At 38.6% G+C, this 16502-nt stretch overlaps 1 protein-coding gene across 1 annotated transcript in view; it reads right to left on the reverse strand.

The window, feature by feature from the left end:
* Nucleotides 1-14993, reverse strand: part of LOC150078663 (acyl-coenzyme A diphosphatase NUDT19-like) — a 104094-nt gene extending 89101 nt beyond the window's left edge. The window contains exon 1 of the mRNA XM_090382570.1: nucleotides 14838-14993. Coding sequence (XP_090238696.1) covers nucleotides 14838-14850 — 13 coding nt within the window. The 5' untranslated portion in view covers nucleotides 14851-14993. The remainder of the gene's footprint in view (nucleotides 1-14837) is intronic.
* Between the last annotated feature and the right edge of the window lie 1509 nt (nucleotides 14994-16502).

The following is a 16502-nucleotide window of genomic DNA, read 5'->3' on the forward strand; positions in this document are numbered from 1 at the left end:
TTTTTTTTTACATTTGGTGTCTTCACACAGTATGTAGCACAGTGGTTATAATCACCGTCCACCCCACACCGGGCGGAAAATGTCCGGGATCGAATTCCGTCAATAACGCTAGGATCTTTTCACTTCTTGGTTGAGTTATTCGGCCTTAGGCGTAGACAGCGAGGTTTTCCCCAGGAAACAGCGGAAATATAGCTATTTTTCCACCATAGATGGTGGGAAAATAGCTATATTTTCGTCATAAAGGCGCCTGTGTACGCATTTTGGAAGGCCATAAACTTCTGGGCTACGTAAATTTTCTTTTAGGCGTATGAGAAAATAATGGATGAAGTGTCGATGTTGTCAATATAAAAATTCTAAAAAAAAAAAGAAAAGAAAAGAAACAGTAAACGTGTTTAGGAAATCTAATGTTCTTCACGAATAACAATTATAGCAGGGAAAAAATAAACAGGCACCTGAAGGTCACTCACGTGGACATTTCTTCTGTAACTTTATTATGGGGCGGGAAGTCAAGTGAGTGACTTTGAGGTGCCTGTTATTTGTTTATTTTTTTCTTTTCACCTTGCTATAGACAATTCAGTGACCTAACAAACTTTTCGATGTTGTTGCAGCGCAATAAAAATCATTGGTTAATCATAGAACTATATGTGCCGATTTTCCGGTGGCTTGCTGGATTCGGCCATTTTCTAAACATAGCCTCAAAATGGGAATAAGGGATTGCCAGATTTGGGATATTCGAGTATATTAGTTATATGGCATCACAATGTTTCTATACCTCAGTATTTGAGTTATTCTCATATCAACAACAAAAATAAAATAAAACAGTGTTTCGCAAATACGGCAAGTTATACTGTACCGTTGATAGCTTGAGATGTTTTATTTCTTCTTTCTTATACGAGATTTCGAATATTTTGATATGCTTTTCCGACGCGCGCATGGGAAGAACGCCTTCACAGCTCTGGTGCCTCCCTCCAAGAAAATTCATAGCGAACATTCATGATTGGCAACCAGGTCCTTTATCGCTTACGTCTGAGGTTCCCAAAGTGTGAAGTGCGCCCCAATGGGGGCGCATTTGTTTTTTGGGGCACAGCTTTATTTTATTTCTTCATAATTTCATCAATTTTATTTCAATCTTTAAGATTAAATGCAGAGAAATATATATTAATTTAAAAAAATATATTTATATTTAAATATATTTACTTGCCCTGCACAAACAGCGTCAACATCTCGAATATCCACTACCAATTCCTTAAATGCTGATCTCCAGGTAATTCTCCAGTGGAGCAAAGATAACTTAGTTGATTTTAATCCTTCTAAAACTCAGCCCTGTTTTATATCTCTCAAAAAGGACTCTTCTGCTCCTATGCTTATCTTCGATGACACTCTGATTTCTAGGCAAGATCATATATCTCTATTGAGGATTACTCTGATTTCCAATCTCTCTCTTGTGGCATAAGCACATTACAAATGTTTCCTCTGCATCTGAAAAACTCGGTTTTCTCTTTCGCTCGCAGTGTTACTTTTCTTCCAAAGCTGTTCATGCTGTACAAATCACAAATCCGCCTTACGCTGGAATATTGTTTCCACATCTGGGGTGGTGCCCCCAAAACCTCTCTCAGGCTTCTAGATTCAATTCAAAAGAGGGCAGTAAGGTTAATGACTCATCTCTCTGTCTCATAGACATTCTCTTTCTGCTGCATGCCCTTTCTATAGATGCTTCCATGGGCACTGTTCTTCTGAATTGGCTTCTATAATTCCCGCTCTCTCTTCCAAAACAGTCCGTGCCGCAACCAGTCAACATCCTTTTACTGTCCAACTTCAAACTCACAGAACCAACTTTTCCTCTTCGTCATTTATTCATTCATCTTCCGTTTTCTGGAACAACCTTCCTTCGTACGTATTTCCCGAAAATTATGATCTATAGAAGTTCAAGCCTAATGTCAACAAGTATCTTCTTTTAACTTCTCAACCTTCAACCCATGCTCGGTAATAATTACTATAGGTTCTGATACCTCTCGTGTTTGGGGTTTTCATAAAAAATACACTTATATTTATATTTACATATATTTATATATAGTCATAATTAAATGTTATGTAAGATCTGTTTATTTATTTGCACGTGTCTTGGAAGGGAGAGCGTGAAGTTCATGAAATATTTTAAGGTGGGGGCCCAAGGTATAAAAGTTGCAGAACCTCTGGCTTACGTATATAACCTTGTTTCATGGATTGCGACCATTATCTCACAAAATTCTCACAAAGTGAAATGCCAACTGTCATGTAACCGAAAATTGCTTAAAAAATTGCTTATTAGAAAGATAAAAGATCTTTTAAAAGACCAACTAGTGTCTGACAAGAGCTCTTTTAAAATCACGTACTTTTTCATTAGCTGAAAGAAAAGCATTAAAATGTTTTGCTAAGTAGCAAAGTCAGCAGAGCGTAAACAGTTTGAGAAAAGTGACTGGGTAATTCACAGAGCGTGGCTTCCGGCAAGCCTACAAATCAGTAGTAGGGGGTCGGATGACCTTGGTTTTTATGAAAGCTTCCTTTTCTAGCGTGGTGAGCGATCTCAGACTCTCAAAAATTTTAGGTATGTGGCGAAATATTCTGCGAAATATTCCGACGATGCTGCATGTTAGCAGAACCTTTTTGTTTATTTCTCATTAAGTACTTGAAAAAAAACCTTAAAAATATAAAAGTGGAAAGATAGAATGCATTTTTCCGTAATGATGTAAGAAATGAAAAATAAAAAAGGACACGTTTGGTTAGCTGCCCGATGCAAAAATCCATATCAGAATTAAAAATAATTCTTGACAAGGAAACAAATGCATCTTTAAAAAAGAATAAAATCAAATTACTTCTGCTTAGAAACGCATGCTTTTAGGCACGAACAGTTCATATTTAATATAATCAGATTAAAGTACAGTAATATAATCAGATTAAAGTTCAGTATAATCCGATTACAGTTCAGCACATTGTGCAAAATCTTTGCTTTAAAAGGTTAATGGTTTCAAACATCGGACGATGTTTCATTTTAGATGGTTATTTTAGGTAGATAAAGCTGCATATATGATTACCCAAGCGTTTACGGATGTACCATTTCGAGTAAAGGCTCTGATAGGATTACAGCCAGTGTTGGCTGTAATCCGATTCGGACTGATATAAGTGGGATGCGTTATAGTTCATCTTCAAAATATGTATCTTTACATTGCTTGGGAATTTCCTATCACTAAACTGCCTGACTCATTCTCAATTTTAGTTTCGGCGGCCATTGTAGCTTATGTGCAAGTTATTGCATCATAGTTGTTTCGCCACAGATTGCGCTGTGTCAATAATTTTAAGTTCCTGGATGCAAATAATAAAACAACCCCCCCCTCATTATATAAAAACATATACAGCATATTGTGGCTTCTTGCTTTGATTTATAACATGTATGGTAGATGCAAAACGAACGATGCTCATAAATTACTCATGGTATGGATTCCGCTTTAACAGCGCTATAACATTGGCTTTAGATTTTGTTGCTATCTGTGTTATTGCGCAGTTGCTTTTTCAATAATGGTCAGCAAACTCTGTTTCATGAACTATAAAGTAATCAAGGAAAGTCAGTTTTCATGAACATTAACCATCCAAGGAAAGCCAGTTTTCATGAACTAGTTCATAATTCATGAAACCTCTGTTGCGTGAAGTGAGTAGGCGACCTTTATAGCGGAATAAATAAATGCATTTCTTAAAAGAACTGTATTTATTATTCCAACCAACACAGATCCTCTGTAGCTATTTATAAAATAATCGAAATTCATCATGATTCCAAATGGTTCTCCTGAGGTGAAAGTTCACTGATACTATGATGCAAAATATTGAGAAAGAGATAAAATCGATTGCAGGAAGTATGATCCGCAGTATTTGCCCAAACAAACTTAACTGGCTTCTGGTCAGTCATTGGAAAGACTTGCACTGGACTTGACAATGTGTGGAAAATTTTATATCAGATTGAATCGTAACACTTAAATCTTTTTCGCTCCTTATTTAGGGAACAAAAATCTTGGAATCAAACATAAGCTAGGCAGAGACCTTAGCTTATATTTTATTCCAGAATTTTTATTCCCTAAATGTACAACGTTAAATTTAGTAACATTAAATTTCAGTTGCCATTTTGCGGACCGCATATGCAACCGATCCAAGTTTGTTTGAAGCATCATGGTATGACTCAAATTGTTAATTACCTTTTCAACTTCATGAACATGATCAGCAAACTTCGACAGCTTCCCTTGAATTTCCTCGTCAACATCATTTTTGAAAATTAGAAATAGAAAGAGGGTGGTAACACCGAATTCTGAGGGACCCAACTTGTTAAACCAGTCCTTGCTGAAGGCTGACTATTTATGACAACCCTCTTTTTCCTATCTTTTAGCGCCTTCTGTGGGAATCGAGAACTTTACTGAAATCTAGATATATAATGTCAGAATTATCTGCATCCAACTGTTTAATCACTACATCATAGTAATTTACCATATTGGTCAGGCATGACCTCTCCTTGCTGAAAATTATTAAAAAAAACCATTCTTGTTGAGGTGTTGCTGAATCGCATCGTTAATCACAGACTCCACGATCTTCCCTTCCACAGAATCGCATCGTTAATCACAGACTCCACGATCTTCCCTTCCACAGAATCGCATCGTTAATCACAGACTCCACGATCTTCCCTTCCACAACACAAACCACAGATGCTCGATGGGATTGATATCTGGAGAATTTGTAGGCCAGGGCAATACCTGGAAGTCTTCCTCATGTTCCGCGAACCAGTCTCGAACAATCTGAGCGGTGTGGCATGGCATATTATCCTGCTGAAAGACGGCACCACCGTTGCCATGAAAGGGTGTACCTGGTCAGCAATGATGTTTAGGTAAAGTGTCAAGTGTATTGATGTCTAGCGGCACCAGAAGTTTCTCCCATCTCCGCGTTGTAGGTGTACCAGTTCACTGGGAAGGTCAAAGATTTAAAAGTGTGTGGATTTTGTATATGTGTAGTGTTGTGTGTCATTGTTCATCTGGCCGTTTAGCCGCTGGACCGCTACTGAGGCCCAACATTGCCCACACTTGTCCTCGTGGAGGCAGACCAGGTACACCATTATTATAATTATTTACTCTGGCAGGTCCTTCCACCTAATTTCCTGAGATTTCAGTGGCTAGGACCTAAAAAAAAAAAAGGGTAATGTCGCTTGAATAGGAAAGGCATAGAATATGAGCGCAAGTTAATTTGAACGTATTTAAATTTTGTTGTGTGGGGAATTCGCTTTCATTAAGATAGAGGGGAGGGGAAAGACTGAAGACTGGAGGGAAAAGACAGAAATATGAGGGCAGTGGGGCAGGCCCATTCCCCACCAGGAGGGAAAAGGGGGTCCACGAGGAGGAGAGGAGACGGAAAAGACTTCCCGTCCCCTCCCCTCCCCCAGCCCGCCGAGGAGAGGGAATGAAAGTGGCCAGGCAAGGTGCCTGGTCCAGATTGCCATGTGGCATGTTGGCAGCAAGGTGCTGTGGGATCGTGGATAGCTAGTGCAGGGGGTTCTTTCTGTACTCAAATTGAGCTCTGCCAAGATTATAAGGCATGTGACAGAGTCCCATCCAGGTTTGGTTGTCGCAGTCAATATGTTTTTCTTTCTACTAAAAGGGACCCTAGACAGAAGGAGACCTCCACAAATTCGCATACATGGAACCACCATAAAGCTTACAAAAGAATTAAAACACCTCAGTGTTATACTGGACAGTAACCTCTCATTCATGCCCCGCCTGACTTATATACAAAAGTGATTAGAGGATACGCAGCCTTGTTTGCGAGGGTTTCCCGCAGGGACTGGGGCCTACGAAGGAGGACCCTCAAACTATGTGCATAAGTACATGTGCTTTGAGTGACCGGGCTTCAGGCCTGTGACTGCTGAACTGTTTCTTGTATTCTGTCTATCTTGTGAACTCCTCTGACCGATTGGTCATCCCGGAGTATAAACAGAAAATTTATTTTTTTTAATTTTACAAAATCGTCTTCCTGCCTGCCATTACATATGCTGCTGGCGTCTGGTATCGCAAGGCCAACACGGCCGTCAACAGTAAAACTGGAAACCGCACAGCGGTACATACTGCTCATGATCTCGAGAGCCTGTAGCACGGTAAGCACGCATGCACTCCAGGCCCTGATATGGACCCTTCCCCTTGACCTGGAGATTGCTTACCATGGTCTAACTATTGAACTCTCCAAAGGATGAGGAGCCACCCACCTAGACTTCATCGTGGACCCTGAAAGTATCCACAAAATGGAACGTAAGCGTCTCTCCGCACAACTCAATCAGATCTGACAAAACTGCTGGCAGACTTCTAGCAAGGGCGAAATCACCAAAAAATTCATTCCTAACTTCAAACTGGTATTCCCAAACTACCCATCTTGGCTTTCTCCTGGACTTTTCGTCTATTATCTGTTGACCAGACATAGCACCATAAGAGATAAACTCCATAGATTTAGACTAAGTGACACCCTCTTATGTCACTGCGGCCAGCGGGAAACGTGGAGGCATCTGATGTATGATTGCCAGTTGTATGAGGATCTCCGCTGTCAATTTATAACCGCGGCCCAAATAACGTTGCAAGACCAGGAGCACCTAATACTAATTGAAAAAGACACCTGCAATGCCTTCACCCAGCTCGCACAAGACCTCTTCGTGAGAAGACGAACATTTCCTACACCCACAACAGCACCAACTGAAAACCCACTCGGCACAGATCATGGTTAGACTATGAAGGACTTTTCGACTCCAGAAAGAATAAAGGAATGTAGACAAGTACACCCCACAGAAGGGACCTATCCCATGACCATTGACCATCACACAAATTGACTCTCAGAAAACGCATCATCTGCCACCTCTGAACGGAAACCACATAGGCCATATGAATACAGAGAGAGCAAAGGGAGCAAAACAAGAACATTCCACGGATGGGACTTATCTCATGAATTACTTTCGACCACACAGCAAACTGGCTCCTAAAATCTACGGTTCCGACACTGTCCCAAGACTGACCTCCACATGACAAAGTGACAGCAGAGTTTTCTGCACAAGACTGATTAGCGATATGAGCAGGCGATCTTGTCTGGCTCGGCTTTCTTTCCCTTTCCCCGGTGGGGGGAGGAGCCGGTCTCCCCTTCCTCCCCCCTCCTCGCCATCCCCAAGTTTCTTCCCGGTGCATGGGTATGCCCTACTGACACCAAACTGGAGTTGCCTTCCCTATTGATCCCATACTTCTGTTTCTCTCTCCCCCAGTCTTCAGTCTTCCCCCCCCTCTCTATCTGCATACTAGCGAATGCCCCACACATGTAAATCTAAATTTCCAAATTATGATTCTGCCCACTCTTTCGGCATTTCAAATTCAAGCGACGCCGCTTCTCCCCATGCAATCGAGCAACAGTGTGTGTGTGTGTGTTTTTTCTTTTTTTTCGGTCCTAGCCACTGAAGTCCCAGGAAACTAAGTGGCAGGACCTGCTAGAATAAAATTCAAACTGCTAGGTACCTGGTCTGCCTTCACGGGGCGAAGTGTGGGCAACATCGGGCCTCAGCAGTGTCTGGCGGCTAAACGGCCAAAAGAACAACGGTACACGACATTACACATCTCAAGATCCATATACTTTTAAATCTCTGGCCTTTACAGCGAACTGTATCAATCACAATAAAACTACGTGGAGGTGGGGGAAACCCCTGGAGCCGTTTGACCCTAAACACACACACACACACACACACACACACACACACACACACACACACACACACACACACACACACACACACACAACACAACGTCCTATTTACATATGAACATAAATCCCGACTCCCATTCTTATTTCTCTTTGCAGTGCTTTCTCATAATAAGCCTTCACCCTCTTAACCTGTCAGTAACTTCGTTACATATTCTTTTATAATACACTTACAAATTGGAATCACTTGATTGTCTATAATTGTCCAATGCTTGCTTCTTTTGTTCAATTAAACTCTTACCTCAACTGTCATCCATTTTGCCGTCTTACTTTTACGAAGGTTGGACTGGTATGAATACGTTTGTGGCTCCGAGGATAAATTCCTTAACTATTTCCCATAATATTTGTATAAGTTGCCATACAGTAGTCTCTCTCTCTCTCTCTCTCTCTCACTTATTAATCGAGCCCAAAACATATCGCATTCCATCATAGTCCCCTCTATTGAAGTTGCCTTTACCTTTGACCATTTATATTTCTTTAAACACTGACAGGGAGAAAATTTGAGTATACTGAGTTATGCAAAGCCATTAGAAAGAGACTCAGAGAGGACATAAGAAAATTTAACACAAGAAAAGTAGAACAAGCATTAAGGGAAAACAAATCAGCAGTCTTGAGCAGTAATACAGAAAGACAAATGATACTGAAACTGAAGAATAGCAATGGTGTACTTATGAATAGCAGAGAAGGCATAATTCAAATAGCAGAAGACTGCTATAAAGAGTTATACAAGGAGCTAGGGAATAATGCCAGCAGTGGGGAAGATGGATCGCAAATTAGTAATATATACAACGTACCTGATATTTTTCCTGATGAGGTAGAACATGCGTTGAAGAAAATGAAGAATCAGAAAGCTCCAGGGGAAGATGAAGTTACTGTAGAGTTGTTAAAATTGGGAGGAAGACATGACACAAAAACTGGCAAGACTCTTCACAAAATGCATTAGAAAAGGTATGGTGCCTTAGGAGTGAAATAATGCAATCATAGTTTTGCTGTATAAGAAAGGAGATAAATCAGTAATTGGAAATTATAGACCAATTAGCTTGTTATCCCACATCTACAAGTTGTTCACAAGGGTGATTACTAACAGATTAGAAAGAATACTTGATGAGAATCAACCGAAAGAGCAAGCTGGCTTTAGGACAGGATTCTCAACTATGGATCACCTTCACATAATGTCACAGCTAGTGGTGAAAACAAATGAATATAAAACACCATTATGCCTGGCATTTGTGGATTATGAAAAAGCATTTGACTCCATACAGCATAAGGCAATGTTTCGGGCACTGGAAAGACAAGGCATAGATACCCTATACTGTATATTATGATTTTGAAGAAATTATATGAGAACGCTACATCCTTTATTAGACTAGACAAAGACAGTAATAAATTTAAAATTGAGAAAGGAGTTTGACAAGGACACACAATATCTCCGAAGTTGTTTACTGCTGCCCTTGAGGAAGCTTTCAGAAGATTAGACTGGTCGCAGAAAGGAGTCAATGTGAATGGAGAGTACCTAAACCATTTACGATTTGCGGATGACATTGTGGTCATAAGCCACGATCCCAAAGAATTAGAGGAAAATCTTAATCAGTTATGAAGAGTTAGTAAGGATTTGAACTAATGATGAATATGGCTAAAACAAAAGTAATGATGAACAAGTATGCCACAGAAAGGGATATAATGATTGAAGGAGCAGTAATTGAAAAGGTGGAGTCATATACTTATCTGGGACAAGTCATTAGCTGTAATAATGATAAATGGCCGGAAGTCAAGAGAAGAATAAATTTTGGATGGATAGCATTCAGGAAATATAGTCACATACTGAGGAGCAATATCCCAATTTGTCTGCAACGTAAAATAATGAACCAATGTATACTCCCCACCATGACTTATGGAAGTGAAACTTGGGCACTCACCAAAAGAATGGAAGAGAAGCTGAGAACTACACAGCGAAGAATGGAACGAATTATAATGGGAATCAGACTCTTAGATAAGAAGAGAGACACATGGATTAGGCAGCAAACTCAAGTAAAGGACACTCTTATCAAAACTAAACAACTAAAATGGTTTTGGGCAGGACTTTTGGGCATAACTCGAAGACATGATGACAGATGGACTAAGAAAATAACAGAATGATACCCAAGAGAAAACCTGGAAGACAACAACGGAGATGGATAGATGAAATTCATGAGTTTGTGGGTAGTAAATGGATGACCATTGCACAAAACAGAAGGAACCGGAATGTTATTGGAAAGGCTTTCATCCTGCAGTGGATTGAAAATAGCTGATGATGATGATGATGATTTCTTTAAATAAAACCCGTTTTATGGTGTTGTGGTCAGCACTTCCTGTTGGTTCCCCCACTGCCAAATTTTTGATACAATTAAGTTCCTTAGTGATAACCAGATCTTAGAGCACCTTATGCTCCCTTGAACATGTCGGGTTAAGTAGCAATCTGTTTAAAAAAAACTGTTACCATATAATGTGTTTCCGATCCACGTATTCTAGTCTGAGAAGTAGGTTGAAGACAAATCGTACTTGCTATAGCCCATTCAATCTGCCAGTAGATATTTTTGTTGTACTCAGAGTTATTTGGCCTATAACCTACCCCAATTACCATATTCCCATTACCGCAGTTCATTTCGCACCGCACTGACTCAGCATCTTTATTGATTCGTTTTGACTCGAAATAGTCTTGCCACTTTGAGGAAGCTTTCGATGAGGTCACGACTTATCGATCCCTTGCACCCCTATCTCTTCTGGACACACAGTATTCACCAAAATAGAATTCATCATCTTGTATGTCTGAGTGGCACCATGCCTCAGTAATCCCAACTATTTGAGCATTAGCTGGTTTGATGAAAAGCTCAAATTATTTCCTGCCTTCCTTACAATTAAGTCTCCAGTTAACTACCTCATGTGGAACCAATGCTTCCTGTATTGGCTGATTCATTTAATTTCTGTACACTGCACCCGGCATTACTGTATAGACAAAATAAATTTTGTACTTGGTTGCTTTTGACAGCCCTGACACACCCATTATAGTTATTTATAAGTGTTTTTTTTCCCTTATGGCCCTAGATTTCTGGTAGATTTTAATTCAATTACAGTTTCGCTTTGTGACTATTGTAATAAATGATTGCACACAAGCGTCAGAGAGGGTTCAAAAGTGTGCATTGTTCCATATTCCATTGACATCAGTCGCCTCACACTCGACCTGAGTCGAGGCGACTTCCCTAATCCCTGAACTATCAGTTTCTCTAAATCCTTAATGCTTCCTCAGTATTTTATCAAAAATCCTTGCACTTCCTCTGTCTGAGTTTACATTGTTCGCGCACGTTGCACAGCGGCTATAATCATCGTCCTCCCTACACCGAGTGGAAAAGTCTCGAGTTCAAATCCTGTCAATAACTCGAGGAACTTTTATGGGCCTTTTCACTTCCTGTCTGAGTTACTTGGTCTCAGCCGTGGATTGCAACATTTCAACCCCCTTTCCCCCCGAAAATCAGGCAAAGCAACCAGAGAACATACGCAGTTTAAGAACATATTACACATGGGTAGATGAGTTGGTTCTCGGGTGGCCCTAATATGACAAGGAATCACTGTGTCTAAATGAATGCCGGCTTTATAAAATAAATTCTGCCTACCACCCATGGCGGGCTATGCTGCGAAAACTCTCTCTCATAAGCCTTTCAGAGTCTCAATCCTAGATTTAATCCGTAAGGCTTTCATCATGAAATTTCTCCAGTCATGTCTGGGCAGAATAAGAACATAACCAATTCATCAGTTCGTTTAAGCTTTAAATCTTTAGTTCCCCACATGTATTACCCCACTATAACCATTAGGAGCTGATAAATCTATTTCTCGTTGCATTAAAGTTCACTGGTATCCAAGCTACTTTGATTATATGAGCCCAATAAAATCAGTAAACTTTAACATTCCAACAGAATGGTGGCTGTAAATCTTAAACGAACGATACTTTCCCAAATAACGCGAACCTTAAACGTTCGTATTATATGGGCAAGTGTCCAAATAATACGAACAAGAGAAGGAAAGGTAAAGTTAGGTTTCAGTAGTTTGAAGTCATTACTGCTTATCACAGCAGTAATAACTTCAATTAAAAGCTACAGGTTGTTGCCCTGCATAGATTAAACCAGTTCCGTCAGAACAGCAGTCTGTCTTGGAGAGAGAAAGAGTCCATGAATGAACATTCTTTCCATGTACTCTGTTTACCATTAAATCTTTTTTTGTTGCTTTATAAGATGGTTATTAACCTTCAAATGAGACTTAGATCTCTGGACTTAAGGATTTGGGGGAAAAAAATGCACCCTTTTCTGCATTAATAAAAACATTTTTAATTACGACACTTTATTCATATATTGGATTTGTGAATTTCTTCGAACGTTATAATTTGATCCTATTGAAGAGATAAAGGATGAGGTTTTTGCTGATGCCTACTGCGATTAAAAAATGGGCTTTCCCGTTAATGAGGGAATGCATAGTTCAGTCATACACTATGCATTTTCCGCCCAGTGGCCGCGCTGCTTATTGTAATCAACCAAAGCTTATATACATAAATAAACAAATTATAAATATAAATAGTTGGTGAGTCATTGAATGGTAAAATTTTACAATTTGGACCATTCGTGAATAGTTTTCAAAAGAAATCACCGGAGAATACGTCTCCCGTAACAAGATGTGCTGTTTATTTCTTATTTAACACTGAGGCAACTCTTTGTGATTTTTCTTCATAAATGTATGCTGGAGTTTAGAACACGTAGTTGCTTTATACTTACGGAAAAAATTATATGATTTTGCACTAAATGAACGTACTGTAAATATAATTTGAGTGCGAGGTTAGCAGTGCGTGGAATGCACCTCCCAGTAGTCAAGAAACAAAGATCACATTCAGGTATTTCTGTTGTGGTTTATCTATTCGTTTGAAGGCACTATCGGGTTATTAACCATAACCCGATAGTGCCTTCAAACGATAGCCCGATAGTGCCTTCGGGTTATTAATAATCTCAAGATTATGAACCATATAATACCGATAGTAACATGGCTTTGCCCCTCCCCCCCCCCTCTCGGAGCACTTCATATTTTTCGAGCTAAGAAAATTAAGGAGATTACTGTAGTAGGGTGAATGGCGTATATTATGATTTGTTTATAGAGGAGAACATTTGGAGGCGCCACATCTGGGTGGCGCCTCCAAAACCTCTCTCTCTCTCTGTGAAGCTTCTGGACTCTATTCAGAATGGGCATTTAGGTTAATTAATTATCCATCTCTTACGAAGTCTCTCCACTCTGTTTCACAGATGTTCTGTTTCTACTGCATGCCCTTTCTATAGTTACTTCCGCGGAGGACACTTCGTCAGAATTGACATTTATAACTGCACTATTTAACTATCATCCGATATTTACCAGAATCCCGCTCTCTTCCAAACCAGTCCAAATCCGTGCCTCAACTAGTCGACATCCAGAATGAAATATATATATATATATATAGTAATTGCATTAAGAAGCTAATTAATCATGGGGGTGGATTGTGACTGTACGAAAAGGAAGATAACATAGCTTATGGATCAGGGACACTGCATTAGCAAAACATACCCTACAGCCATAATGTGTGTGTATATATATATAGTAACACTTTCGCCACCGCCTATGGCTAGAGTCACTTAACATATTAAACAATACAAAGGCAATAAACCGCCACAAAGGCATACGTCTACACCCCATCCTAGAGACAACCGTTTTAATGCTAGATGATCAGAGGAATAAAAGCAGCGCACGTCCGTGCAACAACGATGGCACATGATTAACGTGCTTCACTCAGCTCATTGCACTCATCCGTTGTATTTTGTGTTTGAATTTCAGTTGATGAAGAGACACGCCAGTCTCGAAAGCTACTGCCTGTTAGTATATATTTGTATTTTTACATTAAACTGGATTTATAACTTATACGTGTATGTTATTTCATATATATATATACATCAAGAGTATAGGAACTTTATATGTACATATAGATGGCTTCATTTTCAGCTTTAGTTCAATGAGTATAACTATATTCGAAAATTAGTCTATCCCTTCTGTTCCTATGAAGGGGTAATCAAATGCTGAGTACTCAAGTCCATGAAAAAATTATCGAGTTTTTAAATTAATTTTAATTGAAATTTTTAAGATAGACTTGCAAAAAAATCATGTTGATTACCAGTGAGATGTAACCAAACACATTCAAACGATGATTTAAGATAAGTTACAGAAACTGTTGTTTTAATATTGATACTCTGGGGACCATGTATTTGGTATCAGCGTCTGAAAGTTATGCCTCCTTCTAAGAGATAATTATCTTCTCATTATTAATCGCATGTATTTCAGAAAATGTTTACAATCATAAACTTTTGTAGTTGCTGAAGGTTTCACATTCATAACTGAATCAAGCAAACTAAAGATTCCTCACAAAGATATTAAATCATTTTATCTCGATTCTTATCGCTTGCAAGTTAAAGTTCCAAAATTCAAGCTCTCATGGCGATAAGATATTTAGACTAGCAAACCAGTAGGAATAAACTACATTTCATGACTGTCAACAGGTATTTTAGCAGAAATGAATAATAAATAAGGTTTATTTTCTTATATTCCTTTTGCGATTACTTCAAAGTAAGATACGAGAAGAGAATTTGCGTGAAGTAAAACCAAGGTTGTTGCAGATATCAGTTTGCATAAACAGATTGGTAAAAAGAAAATGTAACATGGTCGTAAGGAATTATTTTCGAAATTGTGCTCTAACCGGAGCAGAAATTCATCGCATAAAAGAGGTCATTTGTTTATATAGGCCAAACTCACAATGTGGGACTTCTAAAACTTTCTTACTTCACAAATATTGTTTGTTCCGCACAAAGCGCGTGCATATAACGCTATCATCTGTCAACATCACAATCAGATGAAGGTCCAGACATCAGTCAAAAGTAGCAGTGGGAAGACTGCTTTCTGTGTCTTGCTTCTCAAATACAAAATAATAAAACAGATGAAGAGTCTGTGGACCTTACCTGCGCTAGACATTGTTGGATACTTCGTGAGCTGATGAATAGAAACTTCAAAGTTGCCTTCAGTTATAACACGGACACTTCCAGGAATGCTATGGACTTGTATTCATGTCGGCCACGTAGGACACCGGATAGATCGTTCCAGCCAAATTCCGTCACTTTACGAGAAAGTCTACTACACGTTGACGGTAGGTTAGCTGTTTAGTATGTTGGCCGGGATATGACGAAGAGAATTTTTTGGTCACGTGGGTTTACGTCATCTACCAAAGTAGAACGACGGGTTTCAGTAATGTCCCTGAACTTTTTTTTTTTTTTTTCTTCCTCTGTTTTTTGTGCTTCGGGTCATCTCACAGTTTCAGTAATAAACACGAGCCTTTCTTCATTTTAAGTTTCACTAGATGTGGCAGAGAGTTGCGGGGAATTCCTTGGCTAGTAGTAATTGATGCAACTTGTTGGCTTCTAACATTACACTACAATCTTGAATATACTGTATACATGTACTATAATAAAAATAAAATAAAAGGGGAAGATTTTATTACGCGCTCAGAAAATTTTATGTTCTCCTTTTGAAAACTTCTATGAAGCTTTAAGTAATTTCAGAAATTAATCTGAACAATCTTTTCTAAAAAAATATTCAGGTCACTGGACAGTTGATGACAGAAATCTTGGACGCCCTGTCCTTAATGAGTAATGGATGGATCCCTTAAATCAATTAGCCGAGAGTAGTATTGAAGAAGAGATTGTTAATTGGGGACAGAATAAAAATATAACCTAACCCAATCTAAATTACCAAATAATAATTGCTGGATTTAATTAATGTATGCAGTGCTTTTACATTTCAGGTGCGTTAGCAAACAGTAACGATTCATGATTTATGACAAAATAAAAAAAAGAAAAGCAAAAAGCAACGACTTTTACGGGCGACCCGAGAACATTTCGTTTCTGCGCATCCGCGACATTGTTTATTTATTCCTCCAACAAACAACATCCAGCACTCCACATACAACATGTGGTATATGGACAGTCTACGTGAACATATATGAAAAAAAAAAAAATAAAATAAAATAAATAATAATAATAATAATAATAAATAAATATTAATTTACAGATTCTGTTAGTTCGATTTTAATGAAATTTGGGACGTCTCGACAAATCTTTTTAAAAGTTCCAAATTTTATTTCAAGAAAATCATTCAAGAGTGTCAAGGTTGACCAGACACATGAATAGTCTTTATCACTTATCCAGGGTTTACATCTAGGGTTTATAGCCTGATCTCCCGATTTCGTTGATATTTCTTCAGTTTGTAGAGCGGTAGAGAAAAAAAAAAAAACTTTCCATTCCCTTGTAAGGCGAATGCGATATTATTTTATATTATATATATTTTTAGAATGTACGTTATTTACAAAACTATTTAATACTTGCATCATATGCCACAGGGTTTAAACTATGGTGTTGATAAACGTTCTAAATTGGAAATATCAGAAAACTGTGCAAGTAAATACAGTAATCTTCACAATGTTTTTTTTTATATGTAATGTTTTTTTCCTTAACATTTAACCAATGATTTTTTCTTTACAAGCTAATTTTTAAAAAAAAACATATATTTTGTAGAAAAAATTCCAGGATTGCTTCACTACTTCTTTTCACCCCCCATCCCCTGAGATCGTT

The sequence above is a fragment of the Mastigoproctus giganteus genome, chromosome 10, assembly GCF_048544385.1.
Source record: "Mastigoproctus giganteus isolate SK-2022 chromosome 10, ASM4854438v1, whole genome shotgun sequence".
Taxonomy (NCBI): domain Eukaryota; kingdom Metazoa; phylum Arthropoda; class Arachnida; order Uropygi; family Thelyphonidae; genus Mastigoproctus; species Mastigoproctus giganteus.